Source organism: Diabrotica virgifera, chromosome 1 (assembly GCF_917563875.1).
Source record: "Diabrotica virgifera virgifera chromosome 1, PGI_DIABVI_V3a".
Classification (NCBI taxonomy): domain Eukaryota; kingdom Metazoa; phylum Arthropoda; class Insecta; order Coleoptera; family Chrysomelidae; genus Diabrotica; species Diabrotica virgifera.
The window spans coordinates 22,131,283-22,157,803 of NC_065443.1; the positions used below are offsets into that span (position 1 = coordinate 22,131,283).

The 26,521-nt window shown below is 35.1% G+C and overlaps 2 protein-coding genes across 5 annotated transcripts in view; both read left to right on the plus strand.

Annotated features, from left to right (window-relative positions):
- The window catches only part of LOC114324470 (uncharacterized), a 56,844-nt gene extending 31,041 nt beyond the window's left edge, over nucleotides 1-25,803 (plus strand). For 2 of the 4 annotated variants that reach the window (XM_050645648.1, XM_050645711.1), the window contains exons 5-6: nucleotides 611-796; nucleotides 18,880-25,802. In XM_050645648.1, coding sequence (XP_050501605.1) covers nucleotides 611-796; nucleotides 18,880-19,563 — 870 coding nt within the window. In that variant the 3' untranslated portion in view covers nucleotides 19,564-25,802. Of the gene's footprint in view, nucleotides 1-610; nucleotides 797-18,879 lie in introns of all 4 variants that reach the window. The other 2 variants (XM_050645752.1, XM_050645806.1) reach the window with 2 other exon arrangements.
- Nucleotides 10,829-12,097, plus strand: LOC114324471 (arginine kinase-like). Its single transcript, XM_050645882.1, has one exon. The coding sequence runs from the start codon at nucleotides 10,838-10,840 to the stop codon at nucleotides 11,987-11,989; it is 1,152 nt and encodes a 383-aa protein (XP_050501839.1). The 5' UTR covers nucleotides 10,829-10,837; the 3' UTR covers nucleotides 11,990-12,097.
- Nucleotides 25,804-26,521: the final 718 nt, after the last annotated feature.

The following is a 26,521-nucleotide window of genomic DNA, read 5'->3' on the forward strand; positions in this document are numbered from 1 at the left end:
AGGAGAATCATGAACAAACGTTTCAACTTCTCGTCAGCCTATATCCACCAACTGGTCAATATCCCAACAACACCTGAGCAAAAGAGGTTCATAAAACACCACAAGATTTCCGCCAGCTAAGCTTCTCAACTTAGAAGCCAACGAACTTTTTGATGAGTACTTTAACGTACTAGAAGCTATACCTCTACACATCGTTATTTTAAGTTCATCAGTATTATTGGTTTGTATGTTATAAGCAACAGCTTTAAGATATCCCACAAAAGTTCAGCGGATTTAACTCCAGTGATCTCGGAGGTCACTCCTTCTTCCTATCTTCCTTTTTTTGTCGGGCCTTCCTTCCGTCAATCTATCTATTTGAAAATCTTTTAACCACTTTACGAAGGTGGCGCACCCTCCAGCTGTATACCTATCTAAAACATCCTCCTGAAGAGTTAATACTAAATTACCTTTGAATCAATTTAATTTTCTAGTTCGACGGACATCGACTGTTATAATATAACCAATAGTTAGGTTTCTTCAGAAATAAGTTTTTTGAGTTATTAATCAGTCAATTAGACTTGATGTTCTATTTTGACAATTTGAGTTATAACAAGTGTTATTTTTAATACAGCCACCACTTCAACCCCCGGGAATACCTGTGCCACCAACGATACACATACCTCCGCCAAGTATAGAGGTGCTTACTGGGCCTCTGGTAAATACACAAGTTACCGTAGAGCCAGGTCCTCCTCCTCCTAGTATACCAGTGTTTAGTCCTCCTCTAGATTTAAAATCAGTCGAGGATGATCCAGTCAAGGTAAGCCCTTTATAAAATTGCTGTTGTAAGAATCTTTGACTTTTAATAAAAAAATTTCCAATTAAGTTTGCATATAAACCAATAAAAGAATTTGTGTTTCACTAGATACATACTAGATGTACATTAAAGGAGTAGTAGTCCATTGAAATGTTACATTTTTTAGGCCTTTTTGTTACCACATGTCAGTTTGAAAAACTGTCCAAAAACTTCTTCTTCTTCTTGTGCCACTCCTATCGGAGATTGGAAATCATCAAGGCTACCCTGACTTTGTTTACAGCTGACCTAAAAAGTTCATTAGTGGTGCAGCCAAACCACTCTCTCAAATTCCGCATCCACGACATTCTTCTACGGCCTGGATTCCGTTTTCCTTCTATTTTTCCTTGCATTATATTTTGAAGTAATGCGTATTTATGACCTCTCATCAGGTGACCCAAATACTCGAGTTTTCTTCGTTTTATCGTTAATAAAATTTCTGGGTCTCTTCCTATCCTTCGTATTACTTCAAGATTTGTGATTCTTTCAACCCAACTTATCTTCAGCATTCGACGGTAGCACCACATCTCGAAACTTTCAATATTTTTTATGTTGTTCTGTTTGAGAGTCCAGGCCTCTACACCGTATAATAGCGTGTTAAATACGTAGCCACTTAGCATTCTTAATCGTAGAGGGATGCTTATATCTCTGTTGCAGAAGAATTTTCTCATCTTTATGAAGGTGGCCCTGGCAATTTCGATACGTCTTTTTATTTCATTGTTTTGGTCTCCAGTTTCGTTTATTAAAGTTCCCAAGTATTTATAACTTGATACTTTTTCAATTTGAATGCCGTTTATACTAATATGTGCTGGTTGTGTCATGATTTTACTGAAGACCATTTACTTGGTTTTTTTGATATTAATGTTTATGCCATAATTGTTGCAATAGACAAGGCGGAAACGGCGGGTTCGTTGGGAAAAATATTCCCATGAGATATTTTTGCATAATCACATTCGTGAGACATCCCAGAATAAGGTTCAAGAAGTCGCCCACGAGAAAAGGGGGCCAATTTTTTTTTAACAATTTTTTTTTAATCAAATTGCAAAAATCAGTATTTTGGCCCGGACTAATTTTTATTAGGTTTTTTGGACCATTCTGGACAAAAAAGTTCTCTTATAATTTTTCTCTAAAGTTGATCTTTTTCGAGTTATAAGCAAGTTCAAATTTGAAAAACGCGAAAATGGCCATTTTTAAGCTTAATAACTCGGTCAAAAATTATTATTTTGAAAGTCAGAAAGTGACTAAATCAAAGTTTAAAGTCGCCGTTACATGATCCTGAAGAAATCTGTGTCATTAATTTACTACTAAGCTGTTATTTTTAATTAATAACAATGAGTGGTTGTATCGTATTGACGCTGCTGTAAATGTGAGTGCGAGTAAGATGCACAATTGGACTGCTGGAATAGCTTCTCTCTCGCACTCAGCATTTACAGCCCCGCACACGTGCATGACGCTTATTATTATTACTTAAAAATAACAGCTTAGTAATAAAATAATGACAAAAATTTCTTCAGGATATTGTAGTGGGGGCTTCAAACTTTGATTTAGTCATATATTGACTTTCATAATAATAACTTTTAACCGAGTTATTAAGCCTTGAAAATCGCCATTTTTCGTTTTTTCAATTTTAAATTACTTATAAGTCGAAAACGATCAACTTTAGAGAAAAATTATAAGAGACCCTTTTTGTCCAGAATGGTCCAAAAAATTAAAGAAAAAATTGTTCGGGCCAAAAATATTGATTCTTGCAATTTGATTAAAAAAAAATTGTTAAAAAAAATTGGCCCACTTTTCACTTGGGCGACTTCTTGAACCTTATTCTGGGATGTCTCACGAATGTGATTATGAAAAAAAATCTCATGGGAATATTTTTCCCTTCGAACCCACCGTTTTCGCCTTGTCTACAAGCAATATTTATGTTTGTAAGTAATCGTTGTAATTCTTCTACTGTTCTTGCAACTAGTACAGTGTCGTCTGCGTATCGAATATTATTTACAACCTCTCCATTGATTAGATTCCTTCATTTGCTTGCAAAAGGGCTTCCTGACAGATGCTTTCACTATATACAGTAAATAGCAGTGGTGACAAAATGCATCCCTGTCTTACTCCTCTACGTATTTCTATTGCTTTTGATATCTCGTTTTCTATTTTGATGTTAGCTTTCTGATTCCAATATAAGTTGAGAATTATTCGCAGATCTTTATTATCTATGTCTTTTCTTTCAAGAATGTCTCTTAGCCTATCGTGGCGTACTCTGTCAAACGCTTTTTCAAAATCGATAAAACATGCATGTACTTCTTGATTAACGTCTAGGCATCTTTGTGTAAGAACATTCAAACCGAAGAGAGCTTCTCGAGTACCTAGTCCTTTTCTGAACCCCATCTGTGTATTACTAATATCTGACTCCAACTTTTGATAAACTCGGTTGTGGATGATTTTTAGAAATATCTTTAGTAGATGGCTCATTAAAGATATTGTTCGATGTTCTGAACATTCTTTTGCATTGGATTTCTTTGGCAGTGTAACGAATGTAGACAACAGCCACTCTTGAGGTATAATACCAGTATTGTATACTGTGTTAAATAAGTGCAATATTATACCTATTGATTCATCATTCAAGAGCTTTAGTAATTCAGTAGGAACCTCATCGGGTCCATTTGCCTTTCCAGTTTTGGAATTTATAAGTGCCATTTCTACTTCACATTTTAGGATTTCAGGTCCCGTTTCACCATTTACCTTGTCAATGTTATTTCTGTTGTCCTCAAACAATTCTCTTATGTATTCACTCCATCTATAAATTTTTTCTGTTAAGTCTACAATAATATTTCCGTCTCTGTCCTTAAGCAAACTTATTTGATGTCTTCTTTGGGTTCCTGTAAGTTCTTTTACTTTTTTATGTATATTGAATGTGTCATACTTTATTTCATAGTCTTCCATTTCTACACATTGTTCTTTAATCCATGATTCTTTGGCCTTCTTTATTATTTGCTTTATGTTCTTATCAACCTCTCTGTATTTTTCTGAATTATTCTTCAATTTGCGTCTTTCATCCATTAGTTCTAGTATGTCTGGTGTCATCCACACCTTATGTTTCTTTGGAGATTTGGTTAGGTGTTTCTTTCCCGTAGTTCTTATTATAGTGTTTATATACTTCAGTTTTTCATCTATGTTGTCTGTTCTGCGGATTTGGTTTTCTGCTACACTGAGGTCGGTGTTGATTTCTTCGCGCACTGTTTGTCGTCGGTGTTCACTTTTAAGCTGACTTAAGTCTAACGTTGGGATGATGGTTTTTCTCATTTTCTTTGGTCTAGCTTCTAACACAGATACTACTGGATTATGATCCGAACCGATATCAGTTCCAGGGTAAGTTTTAGTAGATTTCACGGCATTACGGTATCTTTTTGTCACCATTATGTAATCTATTTGGTTTCTGATTACTTTTTTTACTTACATCGGTGAAACTGGCAGAACTTTTGACAAAAGCATAGCAGAACACAATAGGGCTTTCAATAATAGAAAAACTGATTCTACGTACGCACTTCACCTTCTATAGGGTGGCCGGAAAGTCCCTTTACACAAAAAATAATAATGTTTCAACACCGCGCCAATGTTTGTTGGCGTTCCGGCGCATGCGCATCGTTAAGGGCACCTGTCTGGTCACGCATATAGACAACAACAGTTGCGAATGAAACGTAATGGCGGACACTAGCGAGTATACAATTGAAGAGGGTTTGGTGGCTGCAGTGTGGATACACGAACGTCGTCATAACAATAAAACAATGGCCGACATTATGAATGATTTTGTTTTTCGTTTTAAATAACCATCACCTTCCAGACCAACTTTAATGTCGTGGGCGAAAAAGGCTTTTTCATTGAACCGTTCTCGACGCACCAAGAATTGGAAGACCAAGTACTCGATCTAAAACTTGTGCCAGCATTGAGGATTCCATTGAACGTTTACCGATGAAGTCGCCGCGGAAACGCTCTGCAGAGTTTGCTATTGCACGGTCAACAATGCGAGACCACGTGAAAAAGGATTTACAAGTAAAGACCTTGTTTATTTTCAACAAGATGGCGCGTGTTCGCAATCACCTGAATGAAATCTTCCCGGACTGATAAATTGGGCGAGGTGCTCCAATTCCACTGCCTCCAAAAAGTCGAGATTTGACAAAGTCGGACAATGCACTGTGGGGTTTCATTAAAGAGAAGATTAGATAACGCAGATATATTTCAAATGAGGACTTGCGAACCGGAGTTTGCCAATCTTTTATGTCAGTAACTCCGGACATGCTGAGACGGATAAGCATACGAACGTGGCGTCGTATTAAGTTGTGTTGCGACAATGGAGGTATGCACAAATATGTTTTAGATAAATAAATAATTAATAAATAACTTACAAACAAAATTGTGTTATTATCTTTTCGCTCTGTAGTACAACAGCAATTCGTTAATGTAAAGGGACTTTCCGACCACCCTATATATCATAAGTATGGTCTATCTATAGTATGGTCACCATACTATTTTAACCATATTTACACCCTTGAAAAAATTCAAAATAAGTTTCTCCGGATTTGTGCGTATAGATTAAACTTAAAGAACATGTCTTCGGTGGAATTAAGGTCAAGGCTAAATATCAGTTCCTTAAAAGATTACAGAACTAAATGTGATTTAATTTTTCTCTATAAACTACTTGATCATACCACCGACTGTTCTGATTTATTAAGTCTTATCAACTTTAGATGTAGCTCTAGAATTCTTAGAGACATGCCCATATTTTCTGTAAAACATTAACTTTCAACACTTTCACACCAACTATGGCAAATTCTCTCCAATTAACAGGATTCAGACACTGGGAAATAACTTTAGTCAATCTTATGATCTGGTGGATACAAGATCTGTAAGATTTAAGCACTGCCTGACCGAGTATGTAAGGAATCGAAGATAAGTGACCTTTACCTTGGAGTCTTCATTTGCACAAACCTTCACAAACAGTTGTAGTGACAGCAAGTTTTAATAAGTTTTAAAATCTTAAAATAAAGTAATGGTCGAATCGCATCAATTATTAGGAAAGAAATCCATGATTTTGACCAGTACTCCGGTAAAAAATGAACTAGAAGAAGGAATGAAAAAAAAAAGGGAAGAAAACAAAAACAAGGGTAACGAAACGTTTTTGCTGCAAAACAAAAAGACGATCTGGTAAAAAATGAAATCAAAAAAGCTTTACAAAATTCTGAAGATGACGTAGCATGTTCCGGTTGTGAAGAAACATTTTTTGAAACTCACGACTTGGTGCAATATAGCTACTGTGATGAGTGGTGGCATGAAGACTGTTATCCATATGAAGGAGTACCTAATAAGATAAATAGGAGAACCATAACTATTTTCGATATTTTAATTTTTTAACCGTTTTTAGTGTCGAATTTGTTTATTTTTAATAAAACAAGTTGAAATAAAGAACTACATATTTTAAATTTGATTTGACTGCGATCTTTTACCCCACATCACGCGTATTCTTGCCCTACTAGTGGGGCAAAAGTACGATTTTACAACCGAATAATGTTTTCATATAATGAAATAAATAATGTTTAATTTTTGAGGTGAATAACAATAACATTGAATGATTTCCTTAAAGGCAGAAACATATTTGTCTGACCCGATGCAACGCAACGCCATGCGATCCGACGCATCGCAACCCGATTCGACGGATATCTGGCATAGAGCTTTACATGTAAGTGGTTATATTTACCGCACGTAGAGCTATGCCATCCTACCCGATGCAGCCCAACGTAAATATAACCACTTACAGTCCGTCTAATTTACTTACCGTTGCACGTCATTATCTACGCCAGATATCTAAGGGGACATAGTTGCCAAAGTATAAAAAAATCCTGAATCCATTTTAAATCAAATAGATCACATAATTATTGTAAACGTGGATTATACAACAAAACAAATTAATATTCAATGTAAATAAGTAAAAAACTTAAGAAATAGAGAACAAGAATTAAGTTATAATCTTTTAAGATTTGCAGTGCAAGCGTTTTTGCACTGCATTGTTAATAATTAAAAAACGGTTCCGAACTCTTGGCATGAAGCCGGTAGGTTTCTTTGTATATGTCTACAATAACAACTAAAAAAGTTGTCAGATACCTCGATTATTCCAAGTCGTGATAAAATTAGGTGAAATTTATATTTTTGTAGTAGAGGATCTTTTTATAGTAAAGTAAATAATAAAAACAGTAAATATAATAAAACAGATACTTATAATAAAGAATATAAACAAATATGAAGTGTCATCACCGCAACTGTCAAATAAATGTTACCAATTTATTCTAAAATGTCACCTTCGTTCGATTACAGTTACAGTGTGATTCGAGTAAATGTGCTTCATAAAAACGCTTTATAATCCATTTATACAAATTAAATGAAATATATTATTGTATATTTCTTTAGGTTAACATTAATAGAAATGTTCAAATATTATTTTTACGCGTATATAATAAAATATGTCTAGTGGCTGTAATTCCAGTGTATTCGGCAACGTGATTCTAAAAAAGAACACACCTACCGCCTAAATATTTCGTGTTGGTATCATGTGACGTCAAGGGCTATGACGCGGATGACGTGCAACGGTTAGTAAATTAGATGAAGTATACATGTAAAAGACGATGCGAGACTAATCTCTCAAAGTGAAGATGATTTATAACGTATGCCGCACCAATTTAACATAACCGCCAGAAAATTTAACATGTTAATTTCCCCAAAAAAAAGACAAAATGCATGGATATAACAGCAAATCCGATAAGATGTAAATTGGAGCTGGAGGGTCAGATAATAGAACAAGTGATGGAATTTAAATATCTAGAAACAGAAGTGGAAGGTCAAGTGAATAGAACAGAGCCTCAGGTTGCCTGAATGACACAATATGGAGAAATAAAAATATCGGAAAAGAAATGAAAGGCAGAATTTACAAAACAGTCATCAGACCAATAATGACATACGCGGCAGAAACACGGCCCGACGCAGAGAGATGCAAGGTGGACAACATTAATAAGTGGGTAAGAAACAGAAGAATAGAATGGAAAGACCACATAAGCCGAATGACAACAAATAGAGTAGTAAGGATAGCGAGAGACGGTTCCCCAATAGGAAGACGATCAGTTGGAAGACCACGAAAACGATGGAGTGACAACTTACTAGAGGCACTTTGAAAAAACAGACAGTTATGTCTATACAAAAGGAAAAAGAAGATGTAAAACTGTATGCCAGATATCTGTCGCATCGGGCTGCATTGTGTCGTGTTGTATCGGGTCAGACGAAGCTAGGACAAATAATCCCCGGACAAATAATCCCGGACAAAAAATCCCCACAAATTATCCATGGACAAAGAATCCCCTGACAAAAAATCCCCAGACAAATAATCCCCGGACAAATAATCCCCGGACAAAAAATCCCCACAAAAAATCCCGGACAAATAATCTCCACAAATTTTTTTGGACAAAATATCCCCACAAAAAATCCCAGACAAAAAATCCCCAAGAAATATTTGCTGTCGAATAGTTCTCTAAAATTTTTTCTGAAATTTTAACAAATTTCTAATTCCAATTCCATGCTGAAAACTTTAAATTATACATGACAAAAAGTGTGAGTTTTTTCAAAAATCGTTGAAAATATGGGAAGTGAGCTAAGGTCCCGTTTTCAAGACAGGCGCTTGACGCGCATTTTGATAGCGCGCGATTACAACTACATACATACGTTTTCTTTGAGACCGTTCATATGCCAACGCGCGTCTTACATTCAGGACTTACACATAATGAGCATGTAGACCAATTAGCTAAAAATTCCCTCATCCATGGAACAGTAACCAAATATCAGCCCTGCATTCTAGATGCTTTTGCTTGTTTTAGAACTGAACAGATGAAGAGCTGGAAAACACACTGGGAAAGGTACATATCAACAACACAATACAGTTTGATACAATCGATTATTCCGGAAAAACCTTGGTATAAGAATTTCACCCTCCCTCGCAAATACATATCCACCATCAGTAGAATTAGATTTGGACATGCATGTTATCCTGCACATTTATTTAAAATAAACATATTAGATTCGAATATTTGTCAAGAATGTGAGGTTAAAAGTGACTTGAACCACATATTTTTTGAATGCAAAAAGCATAAACACCTAACCAATCACTTAATTAAAATAATTATAGACCAGAACATCCCACTCCCTGTAAATATTCTCTTTATTCTGTCACTGAATAAAAAGAAAATTTTTGACTGTTTGGTATCTTTCTTGTCGGATAGTAAAATATTATTGTAATTAGTTATAGGTATTTGTAAAATATGTTTAAAAATAATATTAAAAAAAATATTAAAAAAAATAAAAAAAAAATAAATAAAAAAAAAAAATTAAAGAAAAAATCACTAAGAGGATTTAAACCTCCGCGGGGTTGAACCGGGTTGACAATCCTATCGTAGTGACAAAAAAAAAAGCTAAAATAAAATACAAAAAAGAATGCATTTATTTTAATATTAACATTAATATTTTTATTTGTAAAATGTATACACTATGTGTTCTTCATAAACATTAAGTAGTGTAATATATTTATATTTATTAACATAGTATGTACATTAGCTGTAATGAGTAGGTAAATAAGAAGTAAAAAATTATAATAATATTATAATAACCAAGTTTCACTAATTGGCAATATCTTTAATACATTTACTTTTGATTGAGACTGGCTGATTGACCATAGTCCAAGCCAAAAAAGAAAAAAAAAACGCGCGTCTTAATGACCTAAAACGCGAGTTAGCATGTGAACGGTCTTCAGTAAAATGTATGTATTCTCCTTTTCATGAACATTTTTCAGTGCGTCACAAATTATAGAAAAAAAGGTAAGTCCGTGATAATACATATTTATGACATTTATTCTAACGTGACATTTTAGTTAAATCTGACAGTTGTCAAATTTTATTTTCAATTTGGAATAAAACCAAATCAATTGTGTCTATTGCATTTATAAAATGGTATTTTCTTTCATTTGTATAGTCTTATAAATTGTACAGATTATATTGATAATATTATTATTTTATTTAATAAATAATTCTTTTTTGATTATGGCGCCATCTATCGACAACTAGAATAATCACCGAACTAGAATAATTACCGAAGTATTCCCAGACGTGCCTTTTTTTCTGTCACATACAATTTAATGCGTTAGAGAGAAATCGAAAAACTGTGACGCACTGAAAGATGATCATGAGAAAAAGAATAGTTGTAAATGCACGTTAAGCGCCTGTCATGAAAACGGGGCCTTAGCTCATTCCCCATATCTTCCACGATTTTTGAAAAAACTCACACTCTTTTGTTAGGTAAAATTTGAAGTTTTCAACATGGAATTGGAATTCGAAATTTGTTAAAATTTCGGGAAAACTTTTAGAGAACTATTCGACAGCAAATATTTCTTGGGGATTTTTTGTCCGGGATTTCTTGTGGGGATATTTTGTCCAAAAAATTTGTGGGGATTATTTGTCCGGGATTTTTTGTCCGGGGATTATTTGTCCGAGGATTTTTGTCCAGGGATAATTTGTGGGGATTTTTTGTCCGGGATTATTTGTCCGGGGATTATTTGTCCGGACCCCGGTCAGACAAATATGTTTCTGCCTTAATACTTACATGGTGTAATAAGCCAGTAGCTTTTACTAATTGGGTGTATCGGCTTATCAGTATCAAAAATGAATAACCATTTTCAATGTCGTTGCAATTATCACTTTTACAACAATTACAATTCATTTAACAGTAAATGCATACTTCTGCCCCACTTTACTCTAATTCCACCACACATAAAAAAATTACTTTTGAAAACTGAACTTTAAATGTAACTTTTTAATGGACCAGGTATATTACGAATTTTTATTGGAGATTCATTTGTGCATGTAAACATTACTTTAATAGTCAAAATTTTTGTAGTAAGTTAGCTGTGACATGTAGTTGACGTGCATAATGATCCGTCCGTTTAAAAGACTGTCAAATTGTTTGTGTAAAATGGCAAAATGTCACAGTTGCGACGAAAAATGCGGAAAAGGAAAAGCACATCCAGACGTGGTTGCGAAACTGGAACGAGGATATCGAGAACTGATTAAATCCGATTCAAACTCCTTATTAAAGCGTTATTTAACGGCAGAAGTATTTAACAAACTCAAAACGAAGAAAACTGCCTTTGGTATGACACTTCTCGATTGCATCCAATCTGGTTTGGTGAATTTAGACTCTGGAATAGGTGTTTACGCTGCTGATCCAGAATGTTACGACCTTTTTGCTGATCTCTTCGACGCTATTATCCAAGATTATCACGGATTTAGAAAATCTGACGTGCATCCTGCTACTGATTTTGGAGATATAAGCAGTATCGGAAACTTGGACCCGAATCAACAACATATCGTGTCTACTAGAATACGGTGTTGCAGGTCTGTAGAAGGTTATCCTTTTAATCCGGGTCTTACAGAAGAGTTGTACCAAAAACTCGAAGAAAGAGTAACTGCTGCTTTGAAGGATTTACCAGGCGAGCTAGCCGGTCAGTATATAGCCCTTCACGATATGACGCCTGCACAACAACAACAACTCATTGACGACCATTTTCTCTTTAAAGAAGGAGATAGATTCTTGGAGGCAGCTAATTCTAATCGATATTGGCCAACTGGAAGAGGAATCTATTTCAATAATAAAAAAACGTTTTTGGTGTGGGTTAACGAAGAAGACCATATACGCATCATATCTTTACAACAAGGCGGCAACTTGGGGGAGGTGTACGCCAGGTGGGTACTTGCCGTGACTACTTTGGAAAAGAAGCTCAAGTACATCAGAAGTGATCGATTTGGTTATCTGACGTTTTGTCCTACCAATTTGGGAACTACTATAAGAGCTTCGGTGCACATCAAAGTGCCCAAATTGGCCGCAGACATGAACAAACTTAATAGCATTGCGAGCTCTTATAATCTTCAAGTGAGAGGTACGCGTGGAGAACACACTGAAGCTGAAGGAGGTGTTTACGATATTTCGAATAAAAGACGATTGGGACTTACTGAAATAGATGTCATTAAAGAAATGTATTCAGGAATTCAAGAAATCATCAGACTCGAAAAAAATGCAAAATAATTAATAAAACAGAGAAATATAAATAAAATTGTTCAATTGTTAATTTTCATGTTTCGAAGATGGTTTATTAATAAAATTAGTGATTAAAGTTTTATTAAATATTTCAAATTTCGTTTCTTTAGGTACTACGCGGGTTCTGCAGAAAGATCAATTTTTAAAACAAGGCTCCATGAATAGTAGTCTAAGAGCTGGGAGAGGATTTTGTGCGTGATAAGTAATATGGAAAAACTATACGGGGATATGTTGAATTAGTTGTGTACATTACTTTCACCAACGGCCGGAAACCAGAGTTGGGGCCGAGGGTAGTTATAAGGGGTAAAAGTCGCGGATTTTATTATTTTTTTTATGACGCTCATGATCGAGATAGTGCACCAACATTTGGGAATAAGTAGGTCATGACGTACCTAAGTAAAATCTCTAGGGGCTCAACGCTGCGTGGCCGACAAAAGGGTGGGGGTAGGGGTGAATATAAAAAATATAAGGGGTTTTTTGCGACGTTCGTGATTGAAATAGTGCACCAAAATTTGGGTATAAGTAGACCACGACATAAATAATTAAAATCCCCAGAGCCGGAAACCAGAGTCGGGAAGGAAGGTAGTTATAAGGGGTCAAAGTTCCGTTTTTTATTATTTTTTTGTGACGCTCATGATCGAGATAGCGCGCCAAAATTTGGGAATAAGTAGGTCATTACGTGTAAAATCTCCAGGAGTGGAACGCTGCGTGGCCGACAAAGGGGTGGGGCTGGGGTGAATATAAAAAAATGTAAGGGGTTTTTGCGACGTTCGTGATTGAGATAGTACATCAAAATTTGGGAATAAGTAGATCATGACATTACTAAGTAAAATCTCCAGGGGCGGAACACTGCGTGGGGGACAAATGTTGTGCCGGGTCACAAAAAAAAATAATACACACTGCGACTTTGGCCCCTTAAAACTACCCTCATCCCCAACTCTGGTTTCCGGCTCTGGGGATTTTACTTAGCTAAGTCATGGTCTACTTATTCCCAAATTTTGGTGCACTATCTCAATCTAGCACGTCGCAAAAAACCACTTATATTTTTTATATTCACACCTACCCCCACCCCTTTATCGGCCACGCAGCGTTCCACCCCTGGAAATTGAACTTAGTTACCTCATGACCTACTTATTCCCAAATTTTGGTGCACTATCTCGATCATGAGCGTCACAAAAAAAAATAATAAAAACGGCGATTTTGACCCCTTATAACTACCCTCATGCCCAACTCTGGTTTCCGGCTCTGAGCATTTTACTTAGTTATGTCATGGTCTACTTATTCCCAAATTTTGGTGTACTCCCTCAATCACGAACGTCACAAAAAAACCCCTTATATTTTTTCTATTCACCTCTGCCCCACCCCTTTGTCGGCCACGCAGCGTGCCACCCCTGGAGATTTTACTTAGTTACGTCATGATCTACTTATTCCCAAATTTTGGTTGCACTCTCTCGATCATGAGCGTCACAAAAAAAAAAAAGGCGACTTTGCCCCCTTATAACTACCCTCATCCCCAACTCTGGTTTCCGGCTCTGGGGATTTTACTTAAGAGGAAACAGTGGCGATCAACAGGTAGCGAAAACGCGTTCCAAGATTGCGGCTGTAATTTTGAATATTTTTTCGAGATATTTGACACACGTATTCGTAATATAATAAAGAATGGCGGTACAGAGCCCAATTTGAAAAATATATTAATATGTGAAAATTACTCTGTAATTAAATACAATATTAAAAAAACGAGCCTGTACCGCCATTAAGAAGAACAAAAAAATACACTTTCTTCAAATAAACTTTTTTATCCGATGCCTAGATTTTGTGTCATTTTGGAACTACTAAAATTTTTTATTTCATTAGTAGTTCCAAAATGACACAAAATCTAGGCATCGGATAAAAAAGTTTATTTGAAGAAAGTGTATTTTTTTGTTCTTCTTAATGGCGGTACAGGCTCGTTTTCTTAATGTTGTATTTAATTAGAGTAATTTCCACATATTAATATATTTTTCAAATTGGGCTCTGTACCGCCATTCTTTATTATATTACGAATACGTGTGCCAAATATCTCGAAAAAATATTCAAAATTACAGCCGCAATCTTGGAACGCGTTTTGGCTACCTGTTGATCGCTACTGTATCACCTTAATAATGTCATGATCTGCTTATTCCCAAATTTTGGTGCACTATCTCAATCACGAACGTCGCAAAAAACCCTTTATATTTTTTATATTCACCCCTACCCCCACCCCTTTGTCGGCCACGCAGCGTTCCGCCCCTAGAGGTTTTACTTAGTTACGTCATGACCTACTTATTCCCAAATTTTGGTGCACTATCTCGATCATTAGCGTCATAAAAAAAATAATAAAATCCGCGACTTTGACCCCTTATAACTACCCTCGGCCCCAACTCTGGTTTCCGGCCGTTATTGAAAGTCATGTACACAACTAATTCAACATATTCCCGTATAGTTTTTCTATATTACTTATCACGCACAAAATCCGCTTCTATCTCTCCGACTATAGGAACCATTTCACTTTACAGTTTTGAATTTTATTTAAGTCTTCATCTGGTTCCAAGACCATCTTAGCATCTCATCTCTTCCATAATTGATGTTCTCCTCTATAAGTTTATGCTGGGCGTGCTCTTTTTTTTCGTAGGGTATTTCACTCTGGGGCAATTTTTGATCAATACCGAAGCTATTTTTACATAGTCTGTTGTCTGTCCAACCCCATTTTCTTGACTTTATTTAATTATGTATATCCTTCTATTTGGTTCGGTTTATAGCGTTCTGTGCCTTCCGGTTTTCAGTCTCCATTAACGTCTATCAGCCCAGTTGCCTTGTCATAGATCTCTCTCAGACGTTGCCTTTTGTACTCCATCAAGCCATGTTCTTTTGTGTTCCCCTCGTTTTTTTTTTTTGGCTCAGGTGACTGCCAATCCAATATTGACTTCGGTAGGATATTGTCTGTCATTCTCTGTACATGTCCGTACCAAATAAGCTGTTTTGCTGTATATTTTCTATGATGGTGGTTGTTCTATCCATGATATGTCTAATTATGTGATGCACGTGTTACGTGCATCATTCTGGATATATATCTGCTAATCTGCGCCAAAAATCCATTTCCAGAACGTTTTGTCCTGTTCTCTTAGTGAGTTACCAGGTTTCACCTCCATAAAGTACAACGCTTTTAAAAGTACAGTGGAACCCCGATAAGTCGGCCCCCGATAACCCGGAAGTCCGGCTAACCCGGACCGATTTTCATCAGACAAAAATTTAACAAATAAACAATTTAACAATTTTATCAAATAAAAATGTATGTAGGCCAAATAATATTTCAGAGATAATGTGTATTTGTGTAATTTGAACACATAAGTACAATAGTAAAAATGATTCATGCACACGGCGGCAGCCAGAGCGACCGTCTCAGCTTATCGGAAAGAACAGACACCTGTCTGTATTCCTTTTTCTTTATTTATGTCAAACTGTCTTAGCATTGTTTAAAAAAGACGTGACTATTTAAAAATTCTTGTATTGTGTGTAGTACAGCCTATTAATCACTTCCGTTCTGTAATGTAATCGTGCTTCAGATTGTGTTTGCTTTGTCTACGTAATGGTAACAAAACGTAAAAATGTTGCAGTGACAATGGAAAAGAAACTAGAAACATTAGGTAGGATTGATAAAGACGAATCTTTAAAATAAATTTATTGCAGCATCATAATATGATATTATGCTACCATAGGTCTGGATCCCGCGTATGAAAAAAAAGTTGATTAATAGCAAGCTAAAAATTTATTAATAGCTTAAGGGTGTCTAGTCGGATAAACTTTGATATATGAGAACACTGGAACAGGGGCAGTTTTAATTGTGGAACAGGTCAAAAATTTGGAACGGTCAGAACACGAAAATGGCACATTTGTTTTGTCCGACAGAACAGACATAAACTCTTCGAACAGAGATTAAACTCTCATGCAAAAATCAGACTGCTATTTATCACCTGTCATAATTCCTGTCATTTGACATATTCTACATGTTCCACTCATTAAAACGCCAATTTGGTGATAAATAGCAGTCTGATTTTTGCATGAGAGTTTAATCTCTGTTCGGAGAGTTTAAGTCTGTTCTGTCGGAAAAAATACATGTGCCGTTTTCGTGGTCTGACTGTTCCAAATTTTTAACCTGTTCCATAGTTAAAACTTCCCCTGTTCCAGTGTTCCCATATATTAATGTTTGTCCGACTAGACACCCTTAAGCTAATAACAAATTTTCAGCTTGCTATTTATCAATTTTTTTTTGTACGCAGGATCCAGACCTACCATATTATGGTGTCGGTACATCTCTACAGTATGACTGAGTTTTTTACCAAGAAATGAACAAAACTCTACACTCTATACAACTATACGTAATTTAGATGTGTACTGTGCATATGTGTTTCATGTTTTTGTAATTGTAATGGAGGTTATTTATTAATTTTTACTATATTCTCCGGATAACCCGGATTTTCGATAACCCGGATCGGCCGCGGTCCCGATTAATCCGAGTTATCGAGGTTCCACTGTACTATTATACAGGGTGTTTCATTAATAATTGTCCATATAGTAACTGGAGAAACCTTAACACAAAATACGAAGATTTAACCTAAAACACTTAAATAAAATGTGGTTCCTTACTGAGTTACAGGGTGTTTTATCTAAAAATTTTAAAACTATTCAACGTATCCTTTTCATACTTAACAGAAAGTGCGTCTACTAAACACCCTACCAATTTATGATAAACAAACGTTTCTAGCTACTACCAGAGACGTACGATAGGGGGTGGTGGATGGTTGACCGTTCTCAAATTCTACGCCACTGGAGGAATTACTATTTTAGTGCCATTTTTAGATTCATCAATACTTTCTACGTAAATAATATACTCTTCATTGGTAACGATAAAGTCATTAGTTTTCGAGATATTTGAAGTTAAATATGAAACGGCAGTTATTTTGATTAATTTATGATATGATTCATATGATTAAAATTTAAAAATTATTTGTACCCAGTACTTTAAAACTATTTGGCGTATCCTTATCATACTTGGCAGAAAGTGTAGGTACTGTACACCCTACTAAATTAAGATAAATAAACGTTTCTAGCTACTACCAGAGGCGTTCGACAGGGGATAGTGTCTGTTAACCCTTCCCAAATTCTACGCCACTGACGAAATTGCTATTTTAGTGTAATTTTTTGATTTTGCAATACTTTTTATGTAGATAATATACTCTTCATTCGTAACGATAAAATGATTACTATTCGAGATATTTGAAATTAAAAATGAAGCGACACAATACACTGATCAAAATAACCGTGTCGTTTCATTTTTAACTTCAAAGATCTCGAAAACTAACGACTTTATCGTTACGAATGAAGAGTATATTATTTTCATAGAAAGTATTGGAGAATCCAAAAATGGAACTAAAATAGCAATTTCGCCATTGGCGTAGAATTTGGAAAGGGCAACCATTCACTTTCCCCTGTAAACGCCTCTGGTAATAGCCAGAAACGTTTGGTTTAACATAATTTAGTAGTTTGTACAGTACCTATACTTCCTGCTAAGTATTAAAAGTATACGTCGAATAGTTTTAAAATGCTGAGCAAAAATAGTTTTTAAATTTTTAGATAAAACACCCTGTAACTCAGCAAGGAACCACATTTTATTTAAGTGTTTTAGGTTAAATCTTCGTATTTTGTGCTAATGTTTCTCGAGTTACTATATGGACAATTATTAATGAAACACCATGTATAGTTGTATTTTTTTGTTTAGAGATAGTTTTTGACCAGAATAGTTAATTTGGTGCACTTATTGTTTTCTTCCCTTTTATGATTCGTTCTTCGGTTTCTGTTTCAGTGTGTCCATTTCTTTCCATCTTTTGCCCCAACTAGATAATATATTCGGAATATGACAAAATTACAATTCTATCATTTAAGTTTAGTCCATCGTTCTCTTCCTCCTCCTCATCATCATCATCATCATAAGTGGCTCGACAATCCGTTGTGGATCTTGGCCAGCTCGCAAAGAAGTCGCCACTCCTGTCGATTCCTGGCAACTTCCCTCCATCTTCTGACCCCTAGAATCTTTAGGTGTTCTTCCACATCATCAATCCATCTTCGTAGTCGTCCTCTACTTGTGCCCTCTGGTTTTGAAAATGTTAATCTCTCTCTTTTTCTTTCTTTATCTCTCTCTTTCTCTTTCTTTCTCTCTCTTCTATGCACATGTATTTCGTTTAGTTAACTTCCTTATCGCTCGTATTCTCGTATTCATCGCTTTGCCATAATCTTCCTGTTCTTGTGCTATAGCCCCATTCCAGAGCATTATCATTTCTTCTCACTCTTCACTCCTTCATTTCTTCAGTGCCTCATTCAGGTGGATTTTGAATAGTGTTGGAGATAGCCTGCAGCCTTGCCTTAGTCCCTTATTTACCCTAAAATTCTCGGGAGCTTGTTAATCTTTCTCTATTGTCATTCTTTTTTCATTTAGTTGGCTTAAAATGGAGATATGGTCTATACAAGATCGTTCAATTCGAAATCCTGCTTGCTGTTCCAGCTCAAGTGGTTCATATTCGTTTTTGACTAGGGTTTACTGAGTTGTCATTAGACTAGGGTCTACTGAGATGCAGCGGTAGTTCTCATAGTCTGCCTTATCCTCCGTTTAATCTGAAAATTTCGATCAAATAGATGCCAAAACGTAGATCAATTCGTTATCATGTAGCTTCATCTATGAAAGAATAGAATAATGTCAAACCACGAACTGTACATGTCATCATGTGCATTCGTATATAAGTTAAAAAGTTATATGCATGTTAAATATAGAATGCAACAATCTGATACTGTTTTCTCTGTAATTCTAGTTAACTCCTGCAGAAGACAAGCGTGATATTATGTGGCCTGCCGATCTAAAACCAAATGGTATTCGTTTTCCTCCGATCATGGGAAAAATGCGACCATACCTAGTAGAACAAATACAAGCGATGAACCTAGAAGGTGAGAACGCTCTACACCACTCTAATTCGTCAAGTAATAGTAGTCCGAATGAGACGCCGCCTAGCACCCCTTCAATTACACCCGCAACTACACCCCACGGACCTGGGAGGGGAGGGGATGCGAATGCGAAGCCACGTTCCAATGGTATGCCTCCGTTTGGGGTAAGCCCCGGCCCGCCGATGCCAGATACGCAGTCCCCGCCGCCATTCAGCAACAGTACCGTGCCTTATAGTTTTCAACAGCCGTTCACTACTTTGCCGCCTAACAGGTCAATGTTTCACTATAACCCAGCCTATAGGCCTACATTTACTGCTCAGTTTCCTAACCCTACCTTTCCCCCGACTGACACTAATTATCCCCCGTTTACCGTTCCTTATTTTCCTTTTGTCTATTCTAGCCAATACCCCCCGAGGACTCCACCGGGATGTTATAACTGTGGTGCCCCTAATCACGTGGGCAGTGAGTGTACCAATCAGACCATAGACGAGATCACGCAGAAGAAGACTTATGTTTTGGATTATAACTTACCACTACCGGATGCGGAGAAATGATAGTGTTTTAGTGCGGTTAAAAATCTGTTAAAATGAAGATCAACTCATCTGGTCACGGAACATAAACTCGAGTCAATAATATATAGTGCTGTGCTATATTGTTTTAATGTAATTGTTTTATTCTTATTCAAAGTATGAAATTTTATGAACATGATCATTTTTACAGTTATACAAATTCGTAGAGGGATATTCATTCTAAAATTAAACGAAACAACTAAGATACTCTATAAATCAACTTACTTTTATTATACAGGGTGTTTGGTAAAGAATGGGCCATAGCTTAACCTTAGTACAAAAGTTGATAATAACCGGCATACAGGGTGTCAAAGTTAAACTTTTATTTTATTTATTTTTGAATATTTCCTGACAGGCATGGGACAACACGAAATTTGGTAAGTGGTGCTGGTACTGTACACCCTACTAAATTATGTTAAACAAACGTTTCTGGCTACTACCAGAGGCGTACGACGGGGGAACGTGAATGGTTGACCCTTCCCAAATTCTACGCCACTGGCGGAATTTCTATTTTAGTGCAATTTTTTGGTTCTGCAATACTTTATATGTAAATAACATACTCTTCATTCGTAACGATAAAGCCATTAGTTTTCGAGATATTTTAGCTAAAAACGAAGGAGCATAATACATTAATCAAAATAAGTGTGCCTTTTCATTTTTAACTTCAAATATATCGAAAATTAATGACTTTATCGTTACGAATGAAGAGTATATTATTTGCATAGAAAGAATTAAAGAATCTAAAAATTGTGGTAAAATAGCATTTTCATCAGTGGCGTAGAATTTGGGAAGGGTCAACCATTCACTTTCTCCTGTCGTACGCCTCTGGTATTAACCACAAACGATTATTTAACATAATTTAGTAGGGTGTACAGTACCTACACTTTCTGCCAAGTACCATAAGGATATGTCAAATAGTTTTATAGTACTGGGAACACAAGTTTTAAATAAAGAATAAATTATTTAAAAAAAAAAAAGAATACTTTAAAATAATTTGACATATCCGTGTGATACTTGGCAGAAAGTGTAGGCACTGTACACCGTACTAAATTATGTTAATAATCGTTTCTGGCTACTACCAGAGGCGTACGACAGGGGAAAGCGAATGGTTGACCCTTCCCAAATTCTACGCCACTGATGAAACTTCTATTTCAGCACAATTTTTATATTCTCAAATACTTTTTATGCAAATAATATACTCTTCATTCGTAACGATAAAGTCATTAGTTTTCGAGGTATTTGAAGTTAAAAATGAAAAGGCACACTTATTTTGATTAATATATTATGCTCCTTCGTTTTTAGCTTCAAATATCTCGAAAACTAATGGCTTTATCGTTACGAATGAAGAGTATGTTTTTTACATAGAAATATAAATCAAAAAATTGCACTAAAATATCAATTACGCCAGTGGCGTAGAATTTGGGAAGGGTCAACCATTCACGTTCCCCCGTCGTACGCCTCTGGTAGTAACCAGAAACGTTTGTTTAACATAATTTAGTAGATTGTACAATACCAGCACCACTTACCAAATTTGGTGTTGTTGTCCCATGCCTGTCAGGAAATATTCAAAAATAAATAAATTAAAAGTTTAACTTTGACACCCTGTATGTCGGTTATTATCAACTTTTGGACTAAGGTAAGTTAGTTTAAATCGACCTATTTTAATCTCAGGAATCTGAGGTCAAGCTATGGTGCTTCTGTTTTTGATAGAATAAGTAGAGTTATTAAATGATCACGTCAACTAGGATCTAGCATTCCAAATTGTGTGGTTTTTACGACTAAATTACCAAAGTTATGTTAGTGTTTATCTGGAAGTGCTCCAAAGTACGACTCTACAGCTGATTGAACGAAAAACGCTGAGAGGATCTTCGGTTTGGGAATAGATAAAAGTCCGAAGGGGTCAAATATGGGGAAAAGGGTGGATAGTACTGTGCTTTATACTACAAATTGCTTCATTTCCGCATTGCCATGATACTTTTACTGGCAGGTACCTGGATCTCACGGAAAATGATGAATATTCTAGTGCTTCATACTGTAGATCCTCCAATTTCTTCATTAACAAGACACATTGTGATCAGGTGCCTCGTTCTGATAGATATTCCACTGCTTCATACTGCAGGTCCTTAATTTCTTCATTGCCAAGACACTTTTGAGAGCAGGTGCCTTATTATGATGAAAAAAGGTGGATTTTTCAGCGCTTCATACTACAGATTCCTGAATTTATTGCTAAGGCACTTTTGCGAGCAGGTGTGTTGTTCTGGTGGAAAAAAATGGATATTCCAGTGTTTCTTACTGCAGATAGCTCAATTTGCTCATTGCCAATACACTATTGCGAACAGGTGCCTTGTTCTGATGGAAAATGATGATTCTTTCAGTGCTTCATACTGCTGATCCTTCAATTTATTCGTTGTTAAGACACTTTTGTGGGCAGGTGGCTTGTTTTGATGGAAAATGATGTTTTTCTACTATAATGTCTTCACGAATGCTTACCTCCAGTTTGGTTCTGAGCTGAGAGTACTACTTTCCAATTATGGCTTTAGCTTTTTCAAGGTAGTCAATGACAAAATTCCTTTCACGTGCTAAGCACCTATCATGTGACCTTTATAACCGTTGTCGCCATCTTTGGAGCTGAATAATCGGTTCTTCAATCCATGTTTCATCCATTGTAACGTTTCGATGTGAAAATCGCTCAAAACACTTTTCAAAAAATTGAAAAAGAGTGATATGTTTTTGTTTACACTTATGACAAAGGAATGAATGGGACAAAGTATTTTAAAAGGGAAATAATATAAAAGTAAAATATTTAAATTCTAGCTGAGCACAAAGCCATCTTGAGAGCTAGGGTAAAAATTTAAAAAGTACCACTATGTACTAAAGGGGGTTGAAAAAATTTTATTGAAAAATTTATAAAATTCTCCCTCAGAAAGAAGAAAAAACTTGGATGATGGTTAGAAAAACATTTATCAAACGGTACATTAAGGACTGAAAAAAATATACAGAGCGCTCCATTTGAAATAAAAAAAGTTCATTAGATTTCCAGATAAACTGAAGATCTGACAACAATGTAAATACCACCATAATATAGTTATTTTGCATTTTGTTGACGTTTGATTTAGTTTTAGAATGAATCTCACTCAATTTAAATCTTTATTATGTCCTGTTAATGTTTATAATTTTAATTGTGACTCGAAATAAAGCACGGACCCGAACCAGACGAGTTCGATGTTTATTTTAAGGTAAAAATCCGTCTGGATTATTACGTAGAGCATTATTTTATACATGATTACAGAATGGTAAGTCTTTTAGAAAGACATCGATGTAATATTACACATAATTTATAGTTGAAATGAGATTCATGTTCTTTATGATGTAACTAATTTATGAGATTGTGTAATTATAAACATTTTCGATTGATTTCGACGTGCTCTTTATGGGGTTTACAGTTTATTATCGGGTGCGGCCCAAAAAATCAACTGTCATCAACACGCCTAACTTCACGCGCAACTTTGATGTATACAAAAAGCATAGGCACCAAGTTGGAGATGACCCTATCATATTAACACCAACTCGCATATACAGGGTGTTTCATTGGGAAACGGAAATACTCTAATGGTGAATAGAGGTCACCGAGGCCGTTCTAGATATACTAAATTTTTTGCCCTATCGACTTTTATATCCGAGTTACAGGGTGTTTTATCGATTTTGCTCATTTCTTTCCTAAGCCATAACTTTAGAACTACCCTGTATATTTTTTTAATATTTGGTACACATATGTCTCATTCAAAACCCAACCGAATGACATACTAATCACAAGAAAAGGCCAGGTCCGGATTAACAAAAAATTATAATGTTATTGTGACCTTAAAACAACACCCTGTATATTGAAAAAACTAAGTCTAATGGTTCGCTTCGACTTTTCGGCCAGACAATTTTTTGACTTTAATTTTGAAATTATATTGAATTTTTTGAGAACTCGACTTTGAGAAAAAAGCAGGTATTATTAACTTTTAATTATAAATTATTATAGTTATTGAATAAATCGCCTTCCGGAAACAATACCGGGACAACTCAGAATTGGTCGTTTTTGAGATGTCTACACTAAAATATAGAGGATTTTAAGCTCTATAATCCGCCATGACTGGGACATTTTTAAGTGCAATACTCTCCGAGTGAGGGCGCTAGGTCCACTATTACATTCAGACTGGTAGTGGGCTAACGCTAAAATCCGTAGTAAACCTTTTGAATCGTCTCAGTGTGCATGCCACAATGATCACAAAAATATTCATAATAATGAAATGATTCTTCCAACAATACTGGGACAACTCAAAATTTTTTCAATTAATTGCTAATTATTAAATCGAGTGATAGCACAAGATTGCTAAAATGAACTGAAAAGCAATCTTTGACATCAACTGAAACAAAGAACATAGTTTTAGTCAAAAACGTATATAACTCAAAGCCTAAAATGGCTGTGCAAAATTCCAAAAACTTTAAACTCGATTTTCTCGAAACACGTTTTTTGAGTTGTCCCGGTATCGTTGCCGGAAGGCGAAATACTCATTTTAAAATGAATCAGTACTTATTTACCACATTGGAAAGACCCAATTATTAATCGCAAGAAAAATCCAGGTCCGGATTAACAAAAAAACAAAGTAATTGCGACCTTAAAACAACACCCTGTATATTGACCACCCTGCATATAAGACCACAAAAATCCGAGTTTATCGGTTCACTTTGATTTTTTGTGAAAAAATTTATTAACTTTAATTTTGGAATTAAATATATTAAAATTTTTAAGAACCCTGAAATTAATAAGCAGGTTGTTAAAGCACTTTTAATAATAAATCATTCAAGTTAATGAATAAATACTAATTTTAAAAATAATCAGTTATTATTTACTGCGTTAGAAGGACTCAATTACTAATCACAAGATAAATCCAGGTCCGTATTAACAACAAAATACAAAGTAATTGTGACCTTGAAAAAACACGGTGTATATTGAAATTTTTAAAATACGTTTGCACACCTGAAGAGGGCACGAAAAACTAAGTTTAATGTCCCGCTTTAATTTTTTGTGCAGACAATTTAATGACATTACTTTTGAAATTATATCGAAATTTTTATTATGAGTTCCCAGAGTTCTTAAAAATTTCGACATAATTTCAAAATTAAATTAATTAATTTGTCTGGCCAAAAAATTGAAGAGAACGATTAAACTTACTTTTTTGTGCTCTTTTCATACCTATGTGCAAAAGGATTTTGAAAATTTCAATGTAGAGGGTGTTGTTTCAAGGTTACAATTACTTTATATTGTTTTGTTAATCTGGGCCTGGATTTTTTTTGTGATTGTAAGTGGGTCGTTCGAATGTCGTAAATAACTATTGATTATTTTTAAAATGGGTATTTATTTAATAACTTTAACCCTTTCAGGGCACAGTTCAATAATTTAAGAGGCTAGTGGAGTCTTTGTTATCATTGGATAACAAATCCAAATTTATACTTACACCCCTTTGAACAAACAACTAACATGCTTATAATTTTTTTGCTTATTGATTGCATGTAGTGAATAACCTATAATAAAAAAAATTTAATAACTTTAATAATGTATTGTTAGAAGTGCTTTAAAAATCTGCTTTTTAATTTCAGTGTTCTTAAAAGTATCAATATATTTAATTTCAAAATTAAAGTCATTAAATTTCCTTCACAAAAAATTAAAGTAAACCGATGAACTCAGTTTTTTGTGGCATTTTTAAATGTGCAAACAAATTTTGAAAATTTCAATATACAGGGTGTTGTTTCAAGATCACAAGTACTTTGGGTTTTTTTGTTAGTCCGGACCTGGATTTTTCTTGTGATTAATAATTGGGTCATTCCAATGTGGTAAATAAGTATTGATTAATTTTAAATTGAGTATTTATTTAATAGCTTTAACAATTTTTAATTAAAAGTTAATAATGTCACGAGTTCTTAAAAAATTCAATATAATTTCAAAATTAAAGTCATAAAATTGTCTGGCCGAAAAATTGAAGCGAACGATTAGACTTAGTTTTTTGTGCTCTTTTCAAATATGCAAACAGATTTTCAGAATTTCAATATACAGGGTGTTGCTGTAAGGTCACAATTACTTTATAATTTTTTGTTAATCCGGACCTGGATCTTCATTATGATTAGTATGTCGGTCGGTTGGGTTTTGAATGAGACATATGTGTACCAAATATTAAAAAAATATACAGGGTAATTCTAAAGTTATGGCTTAGGAAAGAAATGAGCAAAATCGATCAAACACCCTGTAACTCGGATATAAAAGTCGGTAGGGCAAAAAATGTAGTATACCTAGAACCGCCTCGGTGACCTCTATTCACAATTAAAGTATTTCCGTTTCCCAATGAAACACCCTGTATAATATTAAGAAAAATAAATATGTAGAATATTATTGGCGATGTTAAGTCACAATGACGACCTCTCGTGGATTTCGGCGGAACTAAAATTGAGGCCTTTTTCTTTTATTGCCCTGCTATTATGGGGGTTTTTAATGTCAAATCGTTGTCAGTATTTTTGAAAATCAATAAAGTGAAAAAGTTAGTAGTCCCATCGATTAATCTACCAGCATCAGTAGAATCAAAAAGAATGTGTTGGTCCTAAATATACTCCAAATATTCTGCAACACAACATACAAATAACACTTTTGAAAAAAGGTTTGCAAGCTTTTAATTAAATCTTTTGTATTAAAATTTATTAATTATATTGATTTTTGAAAATACTGACAACGATTTGACATTAAAAACACCCATTATAGCAGGGCAATAAAAAGAAAAAAGACCTCAATTTTAGTTCCGCCGAAATCCACGAGAGGTCGCATTCTGACTTAACATCGCCAATGGACATCCTAAGTCTTGACGTCACAAAATTGGGAGGAGCTTATATTTGACTCTAAACAACTTTG

Coding starts and splice junctions, on each gene's coding strand:
- LOC114324471 (XM_050645882.1), top strand. CDS start 10,838: ATGATCCGTCCGTTTAAAAGACTGTCAAATTGTTTGTGTAAAATGGCA.